A 19,901-nucleotide genomic window follows, 5' to 3' on the forward strand; every position below is an offset into this window, starting at 1 on the left:
TTTTAATAATTTTATAAAGAAATAAAAACAGTTTATATAACATTTTATTATCTCTTCCTTTTTAAAAAACTACCTAGTTATTTGTATGGCTTTGGAGACATTTTTGGAGATGACTTTTAGATAAGATTTTTAGCTTCATCCTCACTTATTGATATACTCAAAATTTCTCCATCTTGGGTACACTTTGGCCATTCATTTTTTTTCAAAGTCATTCATCTCATTGAAAATTTCAAATGTATTATCATACCATGGAACATGATAGCCTCATGTTGGTATTAACTTCGTTCAAATGTCCTGATATGCAATGTTATCTTATTATTTTTCCCCAAACAGAAAAAAGAACACTGTAAACTACCTGACATATAGGACCATAAGCTACTACCAATCTGTTATCAAACGTTACCTTCACACTCTGTTACCAATATTTTGGTGGCTACGTTTCTGTTATCCAAAGGGGTAAATTAATCGTAATCTGAGACTAGAGAAAAATAGACTCTGCTTAGCTATTTTTTGCATTATAATATCTAGCAACCAGAATTAGCTGGTTTCTTCTAGCTATGGAGTCTAATGGCCTATACACTCATATTTGGACATTTATAACTGTTGAAAACTATGAAAGAACTTAGACATGTCTAGTCCAAGACAATTCCAGGGTTGGCAATATCCTTTCAGTCAAAGTTTACAGAACTAACTCATACCACAAAATTCCTGGAGTCAGTTCCTTTGAAGAAGCTGAATTAATAGCTTGATGGAGTCGCAAAGAACTTACTTTTAGCAGTTCTAATCTGGAAAACACCTTTTGGAAATTTACTAACATCTATACCAGAGGGATATTGTTTATCATTATTGGAATTAATAAGTTTGTGGATAATATTCAGTAGCTTATGTAAAAGATTGACATAATGAAAAACCTAATAACAGAATTCATTTGAAATGTGATTTGAAAAGGCGATGTTCTTGGACATCCAAATAAAATTCTGGCACTACCACCTGCAAACACAGCTCAGGAAGATTCATTGACTGACTTCTTTCTTCCACTACTTTCTTCCTCCGCTTTTCCCTGAATCCATATGGATGCTGAGAATAGATGGCATTGTCCCTCCGGCTGATATCTAATAAATAGTCTGAAAAGAGATGATCTTCCGCTCACAAAAGTAATTTATGTTAATGGACAAATAAAAATGATATATATTTAATATGTATAACATGATGTTTTGAAATATGCATATATGGTGAAATGACTAAATCGGGCTAATTAACATGGACATTACCTCACATACTTAACTTTTTTTGTGGTAAGAACACTTAAAATCTACTCATTTTAGCCATTTGGAAGAATCCAGTACATTGTGCTTAACTATAGTCACCATGTTCTACAATAGATCTCTTAAACTTACTCCTTCTATCTAACTAATATTGTGTGTCCTTTGACCAACACCTCCCCAGCTTCTTCCTTCCCCAGCCCCTATCCCTGCCGCTGATAACCACACTTGTACTCATTGCTCTATAAATTCAACTTTTTTAGATTACACATGTAAGTGAGATCATGTGGTGTTTGTCTCTCTGTTCCTGACTTATTTCACTTAATAAAATGTTCTCCAGGTTCATCAATGTTGCTGCAAATGACAGGGTTTCCTTCTTCTTAAAGGCTGAACAGAACTGCATTGTGTATACATACCACATTCTCTTTATCCATTTATCTGTCTATGAACACTTAGATTGATTCCATATCTTGGCTATTGTGAACAATGCTGCAATGAACAGCATTGAATGGCAGGGCAGATATATCTTCAACATATTGACTTCACTTCCTTTGGATATATACACAGTAGCAGAATTGCTGGATCATATGGTAGTTCTATTTTTAATTTTTTAAGGAACTGGTTTCCATAATGGCTGTACTGACTTACATTGCAGTTTGCAAGATTTCTTTTCTCCACATCCTCACCAACATGTATCTCTCCTCTTTTTGGTAATAAGCACTCTAATAGATGTGAGGTGAATTTTTCTGATGATTAGTGATGTTGAACATATTTTCATAGACCTGTTAGCCATTTCTATGTCTTCTTTCAAGGAATGTCTGTTGAGGTTCCTTGCCCGTTTTTAATCAGGTTATTTGTTCTCTTAGTATTGAGTTGTTTGGCTTCCTTATATATATTTTGGATATTAACCCCTTATCATATGTATGGTCTGCAAACATTTTCTCCCATTCTGTAGATTGTCTCTTCATTCTATTGATTGTTTCCTTTGCATTTGAGTTTGATGTAATCCCAATTGTGTAATTTCACTTTTGTTGACTGGGCTTTTGGGGTCACATTAAAAAAAAGCATTGCCCAAACCAATGTCATGGAGCTTTTTCTTTATATTTTTTTTCTAGTAGTTTTAGAGTTTCAGATCTTATATTTAGAGTAGTTTAGAGTAGTTTTAGAGTTTCAGATCTTATATTTTTAAGTCTCCAAGCCATGTTGAGTTGATTTTTGTGTATGGTATGAGATAAGGGTCTAATTTCATTCACAACCTCCTCTTTCCCTTCTCATTTTTATACATTAGAGTCTATGAGTTCTAATCTGACTTTAGGGGCAGAAGTAAGTGATGATGTCAGTAAATAAATTAAATTGATACTGACTGAAAATTATTCAGCATTTCAGCTATATTGAGATTGAGCCAATTTTCCTAAAACATTGCTCTCCTTGTGTTACTTCTGTCTTCAAAGTTTTTTACTGATGCCAGTGCGGTGGCTCATGCCTGTAATCCCAGCACTTTGGGAGATCAAGGCAGGTGGATCACATGAGGTCAGGAGTTCGAGACCAGCCTGGCTAACATGGCAAAACCCCATCTCTACTAAAAATTTAAAAATTCACTGGATGTGGTGGCACATGCCTGTAATCTCAACTACTTGGGAGGCTGAAGCAAAAGAATTGTGCATGAACCCAGGAGGTGAAGGTTGCAGTGAGCCAAGATTGCACTACTGCACTCCAGGCTGGGCGATAAAGTGAGACTCTGTCTCAAAAAAATATATATTTTTTTTAACTGGCTCCCCTTTGCTTAGTTCAGGGTTCACAACCTTTTTCCCTTCATGACAAGCGTGGTACATTTTACTGAGCACTGGGATAAACTGACAAGGGTGTTTGTAGCTGGAAGAGACTGCTTCAGAGGCTCCCACTGTGCTAGGCACTAATTGCTTGCCTCAAGTCAAAAAAGATCAATTATTGGAAAGCTCTAGCATCCTGGACAAAATGAAAATTCCTACTTCAGTTTTCAAGACATTGCATAATCTGGTGGCAGAACTATCAATATTCTTGTCTTGCTATTTCCCTGACTACCCTGTTTCAGCCACATTTGTTTATTCATTCTCTGCAAGATAATCTTTGCACTTTATTCTTATGCTTTTTTTTCTTTGAATAGAAAAGCCTTCTCCTCTTTCTCCATACTCATTAAAATCCTGATCATTAGTCAAGACCCTGATCCACAGCTCACGTCCTCCCCAAAGCCATTCTTGGCTATGTTAGAGAAAGCAATTACTATTCTCAGATCACTTTTGAAAATCTGAGAGGTCCTCCTGCAGGATATGGGGTTTGAGCAAGGCTTTGAAAAGTGAATAGGAATTGAGATGTGGCCACAAGGTGGATGGAGTGGCCTGAAGGAACAGCACACTACTTACTGCTGTGGTCCAGGAGATGGATACTTATCAGGGCTTGCCTTGAAAGATTCCAAGTGCGTGAGTCTGAAACAGGAAAGGAAATCTGTATTCTTAGAAATTTGGGTACCACTGTCTGTAGTAGACTGGTATTTCCTTTCAGCAAGCTTTGTCATATTCTTTTCTCTGGTTGCAATTTTGGTCCTGCTGGTCTGAGAACCTCATGCTCTTAGGCTGGGCTGGATATGAGATACCAAGCTGGACTGATCAGAGTCTCTGGGTCTTTACATAGGGAGGCTGGAAAAAAAGCGTTCTCTCTTTCCTCTACAAAAACTGAGCTGAAGTGATACAGGTCTGGAGCTTTTAGAGGTCTACCTTTGTTGCTGAAATGGAGGAAAAGTCTTTCTTAAACTGAACAATCAAAAGGAGTAGCTGGAGACAGAGCAGACAAGAACATTTTTGAACCTTAGGACTGGGCTGCATCTGATCCAATCCCACTCAGATTTGTTCTCAGTTGTATGAGCCAATATACTGGTATATTATTGTTGTTGGTATTGTTTAAGCTAGTTTGGGTTAGGCATTCATAGCTTACAACTGCGAAAGCCTATCCAAGGCAGGAGTGTAGGGTAAAATGTGGTTAATGGGGAATATAACCAGAATGGTAGTTGGAGGGCCAAGAAGAGCTGAGGCTCGGCTGGGGAATGTGGATTTATTCATAGATTTTGGGGAATAATTGACATTTAGAATGGGGGAGAAGCAGGTCATAGAGCTGTGTTGAGGGAAATAATTTGCAACAGAGTACAGAGCAAACTGGAGAATGAACTAAAGAAGGATATAAGCATAATGTATCCACCTTTAAGGGACCTTTGAACCTGTTGAATCGGGACTCTTTCTGATAGCTTGTGAAAATTCCTACTTGTAGAAAGGCCAAAAAGAGGTGTTATGTTGCAGATAGTAAACATGTTTCTCTATTTGAATGGATACACGTTCAGATGCTAAGACCTCAGAAGAAAAATAAGCTCAGGTATGGCCTTTGCTGGAAGAAATTGAGAGTAGTTAGGGGAGATATCTGAAGTAGGACTATTCCGAATTGAGTAAGAATAGAGAAAACACGGGCCGGGCATGGTGGCTCACGCCTGTAATCCCAGCAGTTTGGGAGGCCAGACGGGTGGATCACGAGGTCAGGAGATCGAGACCATCCTGGCTAACACGGTGAAACCCCGTCTCTACTAAAAAATACAAAAAACTAGCCGGGCAAGGTGGCGGGTGCCTGGAGTCCCAGCTACTCGGGAGGCTGAGGCAGGAGAATGGCCTGAACCTGGGAGGCGGAGCTTGCAGTGAGCTGAGATCCAGCCACTGCACTCCAGCCTGGGCGACAGAGCGAGACTCCGTCTCAAAAAAAAAAAAAAAAAAAAAATAGAGAAAACATCAGATTATCAGATAGGAATTCAGAGCTGGGAGCAGCCTGGGGAAGACGATAAGTATCTGAGTGAAAAACTTCTCTTTTACTAAGAGAAAGATATTGCTGGGTGGTGTAATAACCACAAGTTTTATTGATCAGGGCACTTACCTTGTTCTACACAGCCAAGGAATTATAGTAGCTCAGGCCTCTTATATTTTTGGAGGTTCCTGGTATTAATATTTTAAGAAATGTCAAAACATGGCTGTGAGAACTGTGATATATTTTAAACACAGTAAGTCCTCACTTAACATCATGGAGAGGTTCTTGGAAACTTTGCCTTTCAGTGAAACGACATATAACAAAAACCAATTTTACCATAGGCCAACTGATAGAAACGAGTCAAGTTTCCATGCCATATTACTGGTCACAAAAACATCACAAAACTTCTAAATAAAGGCCAAAACACTTCAAATATTAAACACTGAAATAAACGTGAGCTATACATACATCTAAGAAAGATGATAAACACAAGTGATACAATTACGCAATTTTGGGTGAATCAGTGAGTGAGGGTGGTCATAATGGTGGTGGTTACATCAAGGAATAAATGTTTACAAAGTGAAAATTGTCAGGAGTGCGTCCTACCACCACACAGTTCAAACCCAAATAAGAAAAAATGAGCTGGGCTTGCTGAGTACTTTCATACTCTTTTTTGTTAGGCATCTGTATGATGATCATCTACCTTCACATATTTATTTTACAATCATTTGTTTTCATTCATTCTTTTTTCAGCCTTCCTATTCCAGTTTCATAGCTGGAGCCTTTCACAGCTCAGGGCTCAAGGTGGGAAACAGCCCTGAACAGGATGCCTCCCATTACAGGGAACAGTCACACCCACACTCACTCCTGCCAGGACCAGGATGATGTAGATGCGCCAGTGAACCTCACGTGTACAGTTTTGGAATGCGGGAAGAAACTCTAATACTCAGAGAAAACCCATGCAGACATGGGGAGAACATGCGAACGCCACACAGACAGCGGCCCTGGTCAGGAATCCATTTTATTTTCTTATCGACGTTATAAACAAAGGATGTTGAATGAAATGATGTTATTTGAGGACCTGTTGTATTTGTTAAATAACAACTCAATGGGGTTTTGACACAACATATGGTATAGTATCATAATACTATTCACAAAATAATTAAAGAATTTAAAAAAATTATTTAATAGCACACAACTGTGTAGCCCAGCAATGGGACACATGGCTAATGTTGTCAGATAAACATTTACTTCTTTCATTGCTGTCAGTAAGTCTCTGTTCTCCATGGAAACCCGCATGGGGAATTAACACCATCTTAATTGGAGGTAGTTTGTGAGACCCAGGCCCCATAGTTCCTCTGCTCTATTTGCTGTCACTTTCACCCCACAGGCCTTAAGTAAAGTCTTCCAGGTCTGAGTCTTTTCTGTGTGTCTCTTATCTTGGTGTAAGTGTACTGCTCTCCACATCTTGTCAAGTATTCCAGAAATATGACTGCTGCTGCCCTAGTTCATGCCTTTATCATAATTTCCCTTGGCTAACACTGTCAAGTCTTAACCTCTAGCTCCTCCTCTCTCCAGTCATCCTCCATATTGCTGGCTAAGACGTCTCTCTTAAAAACAGATCTCAACATACCACAACCTCGCCTCAAAATAATAAGTAGATCCCCTTAGCCATAGAATCACATTCAAACCCCTTGGCTTGACACATAATACCCCACACAGGCATTTCCAATGTGCTTTCTCAGGCTCATTTCCCATTTTTCCTCCAACCCTCCATACCTTCTGCTTTTCCCGAAAAGTGCTATGTTCTTTCACTCTATTTTAGCCCGTGGTTTTATCTCTTCCTGAAAACCCCTTCTGTTTTTGCTAATTCTTACCCCTCTCTTTGTGAAAAGTTCCTCACCCCTCCCAGTGAGAGCAGCTCTCTGATCCCTTAGCCCATTACCTTGTCTCTGGTACAGTGAGTGTTAAACAAGGAGATCACTGAAGAGAGGCTGTGATTTGTTTATCTTTGTATACCCAATCCCCGGTACCATGCACAGTAAGGGCTCAATAAATATTGGCTGGATAATTGAATTAATTGTCAATAATACTCCATGCTTTCAGAAGCAAATGCAAGATCAGTCACAAATTACCTCTTGCAAGCAGTTTGCTCTATGTGTCAGTGATTGCCTACAGTTTTCTGGATGGCTCCTATAAGTAGCTCTGAAGGTTGCAAAATGGTTCTCAGTTTCCAAGCCTCCATAGTAACATGCTTTCTTCCAAAGCAAGCCCTTTTTCTTTCTCAGGTGCTTCCTGCCTCAGCTGAGACTGTTGAAGAGACTTTATAAGACTGACTTCATTTCCTTGATTTAGACTGTATTTCAACCCAGCACGTAGAATCATCATCACTCATTGCTGTGATTGCAGCATACTGCTTATCTGCATGGAGTTGTTCTCCAGGCAAGAAATAATGCCTTATTAACACAGTTTTATCATCAGGACCAAGTTTGGCAGATAGAGCAACATTAGAGGATAATTGGAAGGACAGCTGATTTGTTAGCAAAATGTTGCTTTTTGGCTAATGAATCATTCTGATTTTTGCACTGACTGTTCGGTAACAGGCTCGAAGATTACTTTGCTTCAGCCCATTAAACCTTGACAAACCAGTTATTAACTACAGCTAGAGCCAATGGCCTGTGGGGATTATTGCAATTATGAGCTATCTATGTAATTTTTAAAAATCATTAGGCGAGACAAGGTGAGTCTGATGATGGCGGGGCTGGTGGCTGACAGTCTCTGCTATTTTGTAGTACACAAGGCAATAAACAGCTATAGGGAGAACTAATCAGTCAGCAAAAGCCCTTTGCTGAGAAGATGTAGTAAGAGCAATAAAGGTTATTGCTCTCAAACAACAAACCGTGTCTGGGAAGGAAAGGGCAAGGTTTTTCTTTAAGTTCTATTTTGGAGGCTGGAGGTCTTTTCTCAAAGGAGGATTAGAGGGAAGTAGAGGGAGCATATCAAATAAAGGGAAAAGCCAGGCAGGACTCTCATGGCTTACATTGCATCCCTGTGCTTTATTGGATTGTAGCACTCAAGACGCCCATTGGAAGGTACCTGCCCTTTCTCCTTTCTGCTCCCTATTATTTATTACAGGGATTTCAAGCTCAGGTGGATAATATGAATTAATAGAGAAAAAGGAAAGGCTAAAGATGATGATTAAATTATAAGTCAAATAAAAACACATCTGTGGGCCAGATCGCAACATCTAGTTTATAAACAAAAGTCCATGTCCTCAGTTTGGATTATGAGACTCTTTGAATCTGGCCCACACTGCTTCAGCCTGATACTCTTGTATTTTTCTCTTTTGAATCCTCTTACCCCAGTCTAACTAAGGTGTTCTCCAGATGTGCCTGCCCCACACTTTCTAATCTCTATGTCTTTGCTACCCAAGGAATGGCTTCTCCTTTGAAATTGATTTCTACGTGTTCAAATCATATCCACTCTCTGAGTTGCAGAAGGAGTGAATTAAATCAACTTTAAGATCTCTTTCTCCTCTAAAGTTTTGTGAGTCTGCGGCATTTTCACCCACGATGGTTAGCATATCTATGAATCTAGCTGCATTCTGGGGCCTTAACACAGTGTACTATTTTGCATTCTCTAGGTGGGCACTTTGCTGGGAGTCTTGCTGTCGTCACAGATGCTGCCCACCTCTTAATTGACCTGACCAGTTTCCTGCTCAGTCTCTTCTCCCTGTGGTTGTCATCGAAGCCTCCCTCTAAGCGGCTGACGTTTGGATGGCACCGAGCAGGTACAGTTCATAGAGTGAGCAATAACAGCAGGGTGGTGCTGCAAAGTCAAACCAAGAGTAAAAATGGAAGATACAAAGCAAAACCTTGTTGGAAAATCCTTAGAGACACATTTCTGATGCACAGCATAAAACAAACGTCTATGTGGGAATGTGTTTTCAATATTAATTCAGATAACAGATTAATGGTGCTATCTCTAGTCCTCTGGGACAACAGGAGCACGTGTATCACTTCAGCAACCGCCCCAGCCTCAGGGACTCTGTGCATGGTGACAGACATAACACAATTCGCTAAATTACTGTGCATCCCTGGAAGAGAGGATAGGAGTAAAGCTTCTGCCATATTGCAAAATGAGGCACAGAGCACCCAAGAGAGTTACAGAGATTGAAGAACTACTTATAGAGGATTCAGGAATAGAATATAGGCTTCCTGCTCACACACAGCATTTAGCCATTCAGTGGATGGTCCAACTGAATATCTTGCTCACTCAATCAACAATAATGCAAAAAAGGAGGAGGAGAAGGAAGAGGAGAGGATGAAAATTTACTTTTTCTCCTTTCTTGCAGCTGGTTCCTTCACTGCGTAACTGCTTACTCTTGTATAGGAAGTAGCCAAGGTAATGATAAGGGGTGTGTGTTCATTTTTTATTGCTCAGTTGACTGTTGTAACAGGATGAAAGCAAACATGTGCTGAAACATGTGCCTGAGGCTTGCCTTCCATTTATTTAATGTGGTTCACATGTGCTTCCTTAAATAATTTCACAACAATAGACAAATCAATCCACTCTGATTAAGAAAGGGAGAGAAGTAGTCCAGGGCAAATTCCAGCTTTCTCAATAATTATAGGGATTTCAAATAGCATGTATGCACTAAAACAGACATAAATAACTTAACCAAGCAGCATAAACAAACAACTTGGAGGTCTCTAAATTTGGTCTGTAACACATTTGACTGTATGCTTTTATAAATTTTAATGTTAATAAATTCTGGGGTACACGTGCAGGATGTTTAGGTTTGTTACATAGGTCAACATGTGCCGTCATGGTTTGCTGCACCTATCAACCCATCACCTAGGTCTTGATAAGGGTTTTTACTTTGACTCATTTTTACAATCCCTCCCTTACCCACCCCCACAACCCCACACTCTGTAACTTCAGTTCTCCTCTGTGTTACTCCTTATATCAGCTGGAGTAGCTTCTGACTGAATATTTTGTGCAAATCATGTGAACAAATAGCCACAATTCCACATTTTCACACTGGTTGAGAACCTCAATGTAGAGGAAATCGGAGAGCTGAGGAAGGGTGGCCAGCCTTCACTGAAAGGGCTGCTAGACACGTGTCACAGCTTGTAGACTGACACCTGTGGACTGCAGTTGCTTAAGTTTAGAATGGTAGGAAGTCCTAATTTCATACTAAACCACTGATCATCACAGGTGTTTTGACTTGCTTCCCTTTAACATCCAGGAGACGAGGCAATAAACAGCAGTAAAGAGACTTCGTGACAATGTGATGTGAGAATGCTTTTGCCGGTGCTTGAACAGCACTACACTTGGAAAACATGGACCTCTGGCTAAGCACCCACTATTTGTCGGTGTAAAGTTTTACATGTACTTGACCCTTTCTGATACCATTTGTCAAAGCAGTTTTGTAAACCTAAGATGGTTTGAAAACGTAGGGTGAACTCAGAATTTAGATCTCTGCTTGTACTTTGGCATCGTGGCCATGGAAGACCCTGAGCTGTTCATAGAACTCTCTGCTGCGAGGGCAATATTCTGTGATATACAGTATGATGTAGCTACTGAGCACTTTAAATGTGGCTAGTGCTACTGAAGAACCAGATTTTTAAATTTACTTAATTTCATTTTAAACAGCCATGCATGATTGGTGGCTACCATATTAAACAGCACCTCTATAGACATAGAGGTGAGTCCAACACATTCATACCCAATACACCCATCATCTGGTCAACCCAATGAGCCCAGCTAAGCTATTTTTTTTTTAAGCAATCATGGTAGCATTTACCAATGATCCTCATGTGTCTACTGTTCTAACTAGTTACTTTTGGATTTTTGACTCTGTTTTGTCTTGAGATCTGACTTCTGACTCTTGCTGTTGGTATTGAGCTTTACACCTGCAGCTCTTTTCCCACTGTGCTTCCTAACCATGGGTTTTGAGTTAGACATGCTCCACTTTCATACCCTGATTTGGATTTTCACGGGTAGGAAACACACTTCCTGACATCCACAGACTCAACTTCCATTTCCGGCAAACCAGAAATTTTTGGGCCTGTTCCTCATAAACTTCTGCAAAGGGGAGTTGTAAGTAGACTGAGTAGACTAATAAAATAACAGTTTCTTGAGTGTTTGCTATATGTCATATTAGGTTCCTATGGCTACCTTAATAATGTACTACAAATTGGGTACATTATTTTGGGGGCACATTATTAATTTTCATAACAAATTATGAAGGTTGTCTATGAATGACTGAAGTCTGGGAAGTAATTGCCACACACTGGGTAATAATACATTACTCGGTTTTAAATACATTTCTGTTTCAACAACTGACATTTATTGCCTCACAGTTATGAAAAACAGAAGTCTGCCATTGGACGTCAGTGGGGTTGGTTCCTTCTGAGGTCTGTAAGGGGAAATCAGTTTCAGGCCTCTCTCTTAGCTTCTGGTGGTTTTCTGGCAAACTTTGTCAGAAACTTTGTCTGTCATTCCTTGGCTCATAGAGCTCTGCTTTCATCTTTACATGGCATTTTCCCCATTTGCATGTCTACGTCCAGGTTTCCACTTTAAGTAAGGACACCAGCCATATTGGGCCCATCCTACTCCAGTATGATCTCATCTTAACTAACTTCATCTGCAATTACCCTATTTCCAAATAAGGTCACAATCTGAGGAATTGAAGATTAGTACTTTTTTTTTTTTTTTTTTTTTGACAGAGTCTTGCTCTGTTGCCCAGGCTGGAGTGCAGTGGCACAGTCTCGGCTCATTGCAACCTCCACCTCCCTGGTTCAAGCAATACCCCTGCCTCAGCCTCCCGAGTAGCTGGGATTACAGGTGCACACCACCACGCCCAGCTAATTTTTTTTTTGTTTTTTTTTGTTTTTTTTTGTATTTTTAGTAGAGATGGGGTTTCAACATGTTGGCCAGACTGGTCTTGAACTACTGACCTCAGGCAATCCGCTTGCCTCGGCTTCACAAAGTGCTGGGATTATAGACATGAGCTGCTGCATGCGGCCAAAGATTAGTACTTTAACATATAAATTTGGGTGGAACATAATTTAACCCATAATCTATGTATATTCTATTATTCTATTATTATAGTCTACATATATTCTATCATTATAATACATATAGATAAGAACATTCAGGCTCAAATAGGTTAAGTGACTTGTCTAAAGTCACATAGCCAGTCCATATACGTCTGACACTTGAGCTCATGCCTTAAACATCTGCATCAGCATTTCCCATAGTGTGAGAAATGTTCCACAGTTGGTTAGTCAGATAATTTTAAGTATCACATGGACAGTACTTACACATCCTGATGCCCATTACAAAATAAACTAGCACATCAAATATGTAATTTCATGGATAACATTGTTTAGGAAGAAGCTAAGTGTAAAAAGGGAATTTATTTGAAAAAAAGATTGAGTGGTTAATAAGGCAGGTAGCATGTGGATTTGGAAAACGTTATGAAGGTTGTCTGTAAATGACTAAAGTCTGGGAAATTATTGCCACACACTGGGTAATAATATATTACATTGCTCTGCTTTAAAAGGAGCTAATCTCTGGGATTAGCTTAAAGTGGGGAAGGACTAAATGATGGATTGTACCTGACCACGGACTCAAAGATTGTTTCTAGACCCTTCTGGGTTTTTAGAATCTATCTATGGTTTTGAATTAAAGGTCAGAATGAAGTGTTAACTCCTAAGTGAGCAAATGCACTTTCCTCAGTGGGCAGATTGAACACCATTTTATCTTTACATATTGATGTAAACACTTCTATTCTGATGCTTCTTTTCCTTACTGTTGCTCTTAAAATGCAGTCAGAGTGTTAGTAAGCCTCTGAGCTCACCTCTGTGTTTATAACATGTTGCATTGGCAAATAAAACTCATTTTCTTCAAGTGCTCTCTGAAGCTTTCCCTTTTCACTATTTTATTCCATTGAAGGTGCTGGCACTGGCAGGTCGTAAATGTTTTATGGCGAAATTAAGAGTTTCTAAACACATTTTACTCTCTGTGTCTCATTATTTTACCTCCTAATAAGTTTCAATCATTTTAGCACCTGTTTAAATTAAGATCCCCAAGGAAAACGGTGGCAGGGTGGTGGAGTGGGCAGGGGGTGCGGGGGGTAGGCAGCAGTTAATATGTTCTAAAAATTTGCTGGAAATTACTTAGTAACATGGAGCATAATGACTCAGACGCTGGTGTTTTATGAATGCAACATTAACATTCCTTCTCTTAGTTTTAAAATCTGTCCAGACTTTTACTTTGTGAATCACTGAGTGAACTAGTGTGAAGCCTCTTTTTGGGGGAAGCGGCAAAGACTCTTATGACTTTTGGGGATGTAGGTGATGGAGTTATCTGTGTGTGGGTTTCTGTATGTGTTTGAATTCCTAGAGATCCTTGGTGCCCTGCTCTCCATCCTGTGCATCTGGGTGGTGACTGGCGTGCTGGTGTACCTGGCGTGTGAGCGCCTGCTGTATCCCGATTACCAGATCCAGGCGACTGTGATGATCATCGTTTCCAGCTGCGCAGTGGCAGCCAACATTGTGTAAGTCATCCCCTGGTCCCCGCACAGTGCCCATGAGGCTCTCCTGTAACTCTACCTGGACAAAGACTTTTTAAAAACTCAGTACTTGTGAAGATGGTAGAGGCCAGACAGAGTGTTTGAATGGCTCTAAGAGTGAAAACAAGGTTGACTGCTTTTGTTTAAGCTAAAGTGTTTTTTAATACTGGCTTCTGCTAGCTATCATGTTTTGAAAGCTTCTGGTGTGCCGGAGGCAGGGTGAGGATGTTTGGATATACATTACCAACTTTAATGTTCACAACACCCCTATGTTATAGATCAGGAAACTGAAGCCCAGTGAGGTTTAGTACAGAGCCAGGATTTTAATCCAGATTCACAGGCCCAGAATTGAGCTCCTTTACATTCTGCTCTCAGGCATGTTGATGGTTCCACATGGGGTGTGACTTACTACTGTTCCATTTCTGTGAGTTGAGCAGACGATGGCCTCCCAGTGGGCTGCGTTGGAAGGGACTCTAAAATGTATTTACTTCAGTCCCCGTTTTACTTTTGCATTCTCTTTTGCAGCATTTCCATAAAATGGTCATTAGTTTCATATATTTTAATAGAACTCATAAAAGGAAATTTATTTCTCTCAAAAACAGCCTCTATTATCTTTGCAGCATTGTGACTGCATGAAAATTCTTCCTTGTGCTATGTTAGTTAAATTCTCCCTTTGGTTTCAACCTGCTGGTCCATTCTTTATCTAGGCAGTTTTAAATCATTTTACAGGAGATGAGCATATGTCCCTTGACAAATGAGTCTGCCTTTCCTAAAATGAACTACTGGATTGCTCAGGCAATGGGGTTTTGAGGCTAGGACTTTGATCTTTTTGAGTTAAATTTCTCCTTCCCATTTGAGGATCTAATTCTGGGCAACTCTACTTAAAACTCCATCCATCCATCTCTCTGTCTAGTGATCTAGCTAGCTATCATGTTGGTGGACAGAATAATGACCCACTCCCCTAAAAAGATTTAAACATCCTAACCCCTGGAACTTCTGAATATGTTAAATCATATGGCAAAAGGAACTGTGCAAATGTGATGAAGGATATTAAGATAGGGGATTATCCTGGATTATCCAGGTGGGCCCACATAATGACAAGCATCCTTATAAGAAGAAGACAGGAGATCAGAGAGGAGAGAAGATGCTGTATTTCTGATGTTGAAAATGGAGAAGACAGACTGGAGCCAGGTGACCTCTAGAAGCTGGAAAAGACAAGAACATGAATTCCCTTCTAGAACCTCTAGAAAAGATGCAGTCCTAGAGACCCACTTTAGACTTCTGACCTCCAGAACTATAAGTTTGTGTTGTTTTAAGCTGCTAAAACATCATGGTAATTTGTTACAGAAGCAATAGGAAACTCAGCCTATTTATCATCTGCCTATCTATCTTGCAATGCAACTTGATATATGCTCTGAGGTAGATTTTCACATGAAGGTAGAGAAGACAGTGATCGAAAAATGAAGTTTTAAACAGTGGATTTTAAGAGGGGGCACAATGGCATCTCTGGAATTCAAGAATAGCTGAGCACGTACACTTTGAAAAAGGTCCTCAGGTCATTCTAATAGCCTTGCCCCTTGACATCTCACTTACCCAGCTCTCAGTTTGTGAGCCATTGCTCAAAATCTCTGAGCTAAATAATTAGAAGAATGGTGTTTGATCTGCTGTCAGTGACTAGATCCCCATCTTCAGCCAGTTAACTTGAAAATGTGTTTCACATTGGCACTGGGAGAAAAAGTGTGAGTAGATCAATGTAAATCTGTCACCTCTAGGAGACAAATATGCCAGAGCACACATATTGCTGACTACGGGTCAATAATGTCTGCTTTGCATAATGAGAACAATATGGTCTTGAGGCGGAAGGAAGAATACAAGTATGAACTTCCTGAGAGTCATATGTCATGTAGGCTGTCTTGATGCTACACAAAGATGAAGGCTACAAACCTACCCAACTGTCACATCAATCTGGGGCCTCAATGATCAGGTTTGATTTTCTAAACAGATATCATCCAGATTTTCTTTTTCTTGTAACTGCTTTTGAACATTGACCTTAACATTGCAAGTGCTTTTTACACTCAGAAAGTCAAGGCAGTTGGAAATCTCTGCCTTCATTGTGCGAGTAGATAGTTATTTATGGATAAGAATGCTGAGTGACTATAATATTTTCTCCAAAAACTGGGATTACAGGTTTCAAATGCTGCTAGATGCTGTATTGTTTGAATATAAAGATATTAGAACCGCGATTCAGGAATAAATCTATTCCTTGGGGACTCAAAATCAGGACAGAAAGTTCCAATAGAAGTTGTGAAGAGATGCTAGGATGAAGGTTATAAATAGAGCCTGAAGGCTATTGCCTGCTAAGTTTTCACTGCCTGAAACGTTTCCCTCCCTCAGCATATTTAACTCTAGCTTAAGCTTTTGAGTTCAACTCAGCTGTTACGTCTTTCTAAGTAAATCAGACTCCTCTGTTGTATTACCCATAGTACCAGTTCTTGGTGGACTTATTGTAATTAGAATTTTCCACTTGTGTGTGTGGAGGGGAGGAGGGTGCTTAAACTTTACCTTCTCCAGCACATTTAAAGCTACACTGGGGAATGACCACATCTGTTTTCACTCACCTTTATGGCCCAAGATTTTACAAGTGTCTGCATATGAGTGACTACATACGTTTTTTTCCTGTCTCTTTTTGTCAATAAGATGAGTAAAAGAATGAATGACAATGTGATGAACACACGTGGCAGATCAGATGAGGGTCTATGATCTGTCAGCCATATCAGGCTGTCTAAGGGACTTTAAATGGTAACTCCTAGTTGAGAGTGAATTTCTACCCAAACACTGAACATCTGAAAACTGTACATTCTGTGGTGATCAGATCTTGATGCCTAGTAGTCATTCCACTTTGTGGTGATGACCTGAGATTTAACAGACACTTTACCTGAAAATAGAATGGGATACATGACGTTGAACAATATGTTGCTGTTTTTAAATATTTGTTCCAAAATGTTTAGAAAAGGTTCAGAAAGGCAAAACACTGAGCTGTCAATGAAAATGTTCTGATTTTACCTTTAGTCTAATACCTCTTAAAGGTATAGATAAACAGAATTATGTACATAGTTTGTAGTATTTGCTATTGATCACTTTGAGACAAGAGATGCTCAGCTTTGCAGTATATTGTGTATATATATATATATATACATATGTACACATACCAGATCATTTTTAATACATTAATATATTTCTACTCCTGGATTAAGAGCTTTATATACATGAGCACAATATTCTCATCATTGGACATTAAAAAATCAAATTTCAAATGCTTTTGAAAATGCACAAAATTAACTAAAAGGTAAAATAAAACCTCAATAAAATTCACTACTTATTTTATTTTTCCCTTATTTATCCCTTCCTGTGTTTTTTGCATGTGAAACCAGTACTTTTAATTAAGCTCCCAATGAGGCTTGATTTTAAGTCAGCTCAGTGCCTGACAGTCAACCTTCAATAAAGGAGATTTTCTCCCTTCATTGTCAAATGCTTGATTTTCATCTAAGAAGTGATGCTTTCCAGTTTCAATGTGAAACAGAGAAACATTAGGTGGATGAATGAGTAAACTGGGTGTGTCTTTGTGGCTTGTTTTTGTATAAAAGTATTAAAATTTTATGACAAGTGTATTTAAACATTAGTCAAAGATAGTTCTTTTTAAAGCATACATACTTCAACTATCCATCATTTTGGATAATGCATGTTATTGTCAGCTCCTCCATTATGCTGCCTACATTTTGAAAACTGATCTCATGTGTGCTAAGAACATTGTTCTCTCTTTCAGACTAACTGTGGTTTTGCACCAGAGACGCCTTGGCCACAATCACAAGGAAGTGCAAGCCAATGCCAGCGTCAGAGCTGCTTTTGTGCATGCTCTTGGAGATCTATTTCAGAGTATCAGTGTGCTAATTAGTGCACTTATTATCTACTTTAAGGTGAGTTTGAGTTTACCCACCATCATAGTACTTACGTAGATTAGGTAGTACAGAAGTTCTAACATTAACTTAAAGAGAATGGGCATCCTCTGTTTACCTATACAAACTACTTTGCAAAGCTAAAGCAAGCAAACAAACCCTCAACCATGGTGTTAAGATGAACAGCAACAAAACTGTGAATACCTTCAGGTTCTTGGATTATAAGCAATAGGGAACATCTCTGGCTCACTTTAGCAAAAAGTATATTTATTGGCTGAAATTTACTGTGTGTGCTCCTAGACAGACGTCAAAGTAGAAATAAGGGCAACTTTTGATATCTAGATTTTGGAAACGATCCAACTTCTGTCCGAGACACCACACTGAAATAAATGTGTCTCAGCAAGTTTTTTTTTCTGTTTTTGTCACTTCCGAAGAATGATATTTCTGTGAACGAGAGTCCAGTTGACCTAGGTTGTGTCTTGTGTCTGCTGCTTGGCTGAAGGGAGGTTAGAGTACCTGATTTATTGTTGCACCAGTATTGCCCACAATGGGAGAGAAGTAGCTTCTCCCCCAAAAGCCAAAGTGCTAATGAAAAGTGGGAAAGACTCCCCGGTAAGCCTCTGACCCTAAATAAATAAATATCCACTACAGATCTCTACCTGGTAATACTGATAAGAGAGATGGGTTAGCAGGCACAGAATGGAGAAGAACATTTAGCTCTGTCTGTTTGCATCACAATTGTCTAATTTGCAGAGACTCACAGCTTTTCCTGAAAAAGGGAAAACATGTAAATAAAAATTACAAAAATATCTGAATTCAGTTGAGCAAAATGATCACTGAAAGCTTTAAGTCTAAGGCAAAACTGGTTCAAAATTATAAGGGTACGTGGAGTTTGAGGGTCCACTTACAGAAGTTGAGTTGATGCTGAATTTCTTGAAGAGAGTGGGGCACAGTCTTTTCTGTGGCAAAGAACTTCATCAAGGGTAGAAAAGCAGACATTTCACCCTGAGGCTAAGGGTTCCAGTGAGGAGACTGAGCAAGGATGACACTTTGGTTCACACCCTTAAGACTGCATCAAAGATGCCAGCCTTGAGTATGTGCAATACTTGAGAGGCAAAGAAATAAACTCACTCCAGTCAACCAAGGGTATAGTCCAGCTGTATGTTGGCCATATGCAATTTCTGAGCAAGTAATATCCTTTCTTCTGCTCATTATAATTAAGGCCAAAATGTCATTGGATCTTGTGGGCATATCTGTGCATACTTTCATCACATACTCTGTACTTTTATTAATCTTCAAGAAGTTAAATCAGGGCTCTTGAGAGCAAACTTAAGAATATTCTTCCTTTTAGTTCTTAAATTATGGGGAGAGCATGTCTTGTAGTCTCACTTCTTTATTTGCTGGTAGTTTAAAGCTAAAAGGAAGGATTGAGTCTTCAAAAACAAAGTCTTGCCTCTGAGTTGGATGACTCATGTCAAAAGGGTGAATGAGTGACAAGGAAAGACACAGGGAGGTTTACTTATTTTATTAATCAGACTTTCTGGAAGAGAGGTATGAATTCAGTTAACCAAAATCCTTGTTTTTTTCTAGCCAGAGTATAAACTAGCCGACCCAATCTGCACATTCATCTTTTCCATCCTGGTTTTGGCCAGCACCATCACTATCTTAAAGGACTTCTCCATCTTACTCATGGAAGGTAGGAGTGATTTTATTATTACTCCCAGGGTCAGTGTTTTCTCTTCCCTAGAATCACAAAAGAGAAAGACTGCAAGGCACGCTCACTGTTAATTTGAATTATGGGAAAAATTTAAAGTGATAAGGAATTTTTGTGAAAACGACCATTTGATTTTTTTCATATGGGAACAAGGAAAAAGAACTGGCTTCTATTCCTGCTCTAGCAACTGTTATGTAATATCTTACAGTGTAAAAACAGTAAGTATAAACACCATGAGGAGATACTGCAAAAATATAAATTATTCCCTAAATATACCTGGAAAAGACCTAAGAAAAAACTACATAAATTTACCTCCTAGGCTGCATTAGAGCTAAACATTTTTTTTCAAATTGTATCTCAGAGTAGAAGAAAACAAGGGTGACCCTTTATTTGTTTGGCAAGTGTTTATTGAGCCCCAACTCTGTGCGAGGTAACGTGCTCAGAACTAGAGTTACAGAGATGAGCAGAGCAGAACACAGCGCTCTTATGAAGTTCTGGGCTGTAGTGTGCTCTGAGGTTCAGGTGTCTGCACTAAGTTCAACATCAATATGGCCTCCTGGGAACAGGGTACC

At 39.3% G+C, this 19,901-nt stretch overlaps 1 protein-coding gene across 2 annotated transcripts in view; it reads left to right on the forward strand.

Moving 5' to 3' along the window:
- SLC30A8 (solute carrier family 30 member 8) overlaps positions 1 to 19,901 on the forward strand; it is a 54,147-nt gene that overhangs the window by 24,320 nt on the left and 9,926 nt on the right. For both annotated transcript variants that reach the window (XM_010386874.2, XM_010386875.2), the window contains 4 exons: positions 8,722 to 8,868; positions 13,494 to 13,647; positions 17,486 to 17,636; positions 19,206 to 19,311. In XM_010386874.2, the coding sequence (XP_010385176.1) occupies positions 8,722 to 8,868; positions 13,494 to 13,647; positions 17,486 to 17,636; positions 19,206 to 19,311 (558 nt within the window). The remainder of the gene's footprint in view (positions 1 to 8,721; positions 8,869 to 13,493; positions 13,648 to 17,485; positions 17,637 to 19,205; positions 19,312 to 19,901) is intronic.

Source organism: Rhinopithecus roxellana, chromosome 9, assembly GCF_007565055.1.
Source record: "Rhinopithecus roxellana isolate Shanxi Qingling chromosome 9, ASM756505v1, whole genome shotgun sequence".
NCBI lineage: Eukaryota > Metazoa > Chordata > Mammalia > Primates > Cercopithecidae > Rhinopithecus > Rhinopithecus roxellana.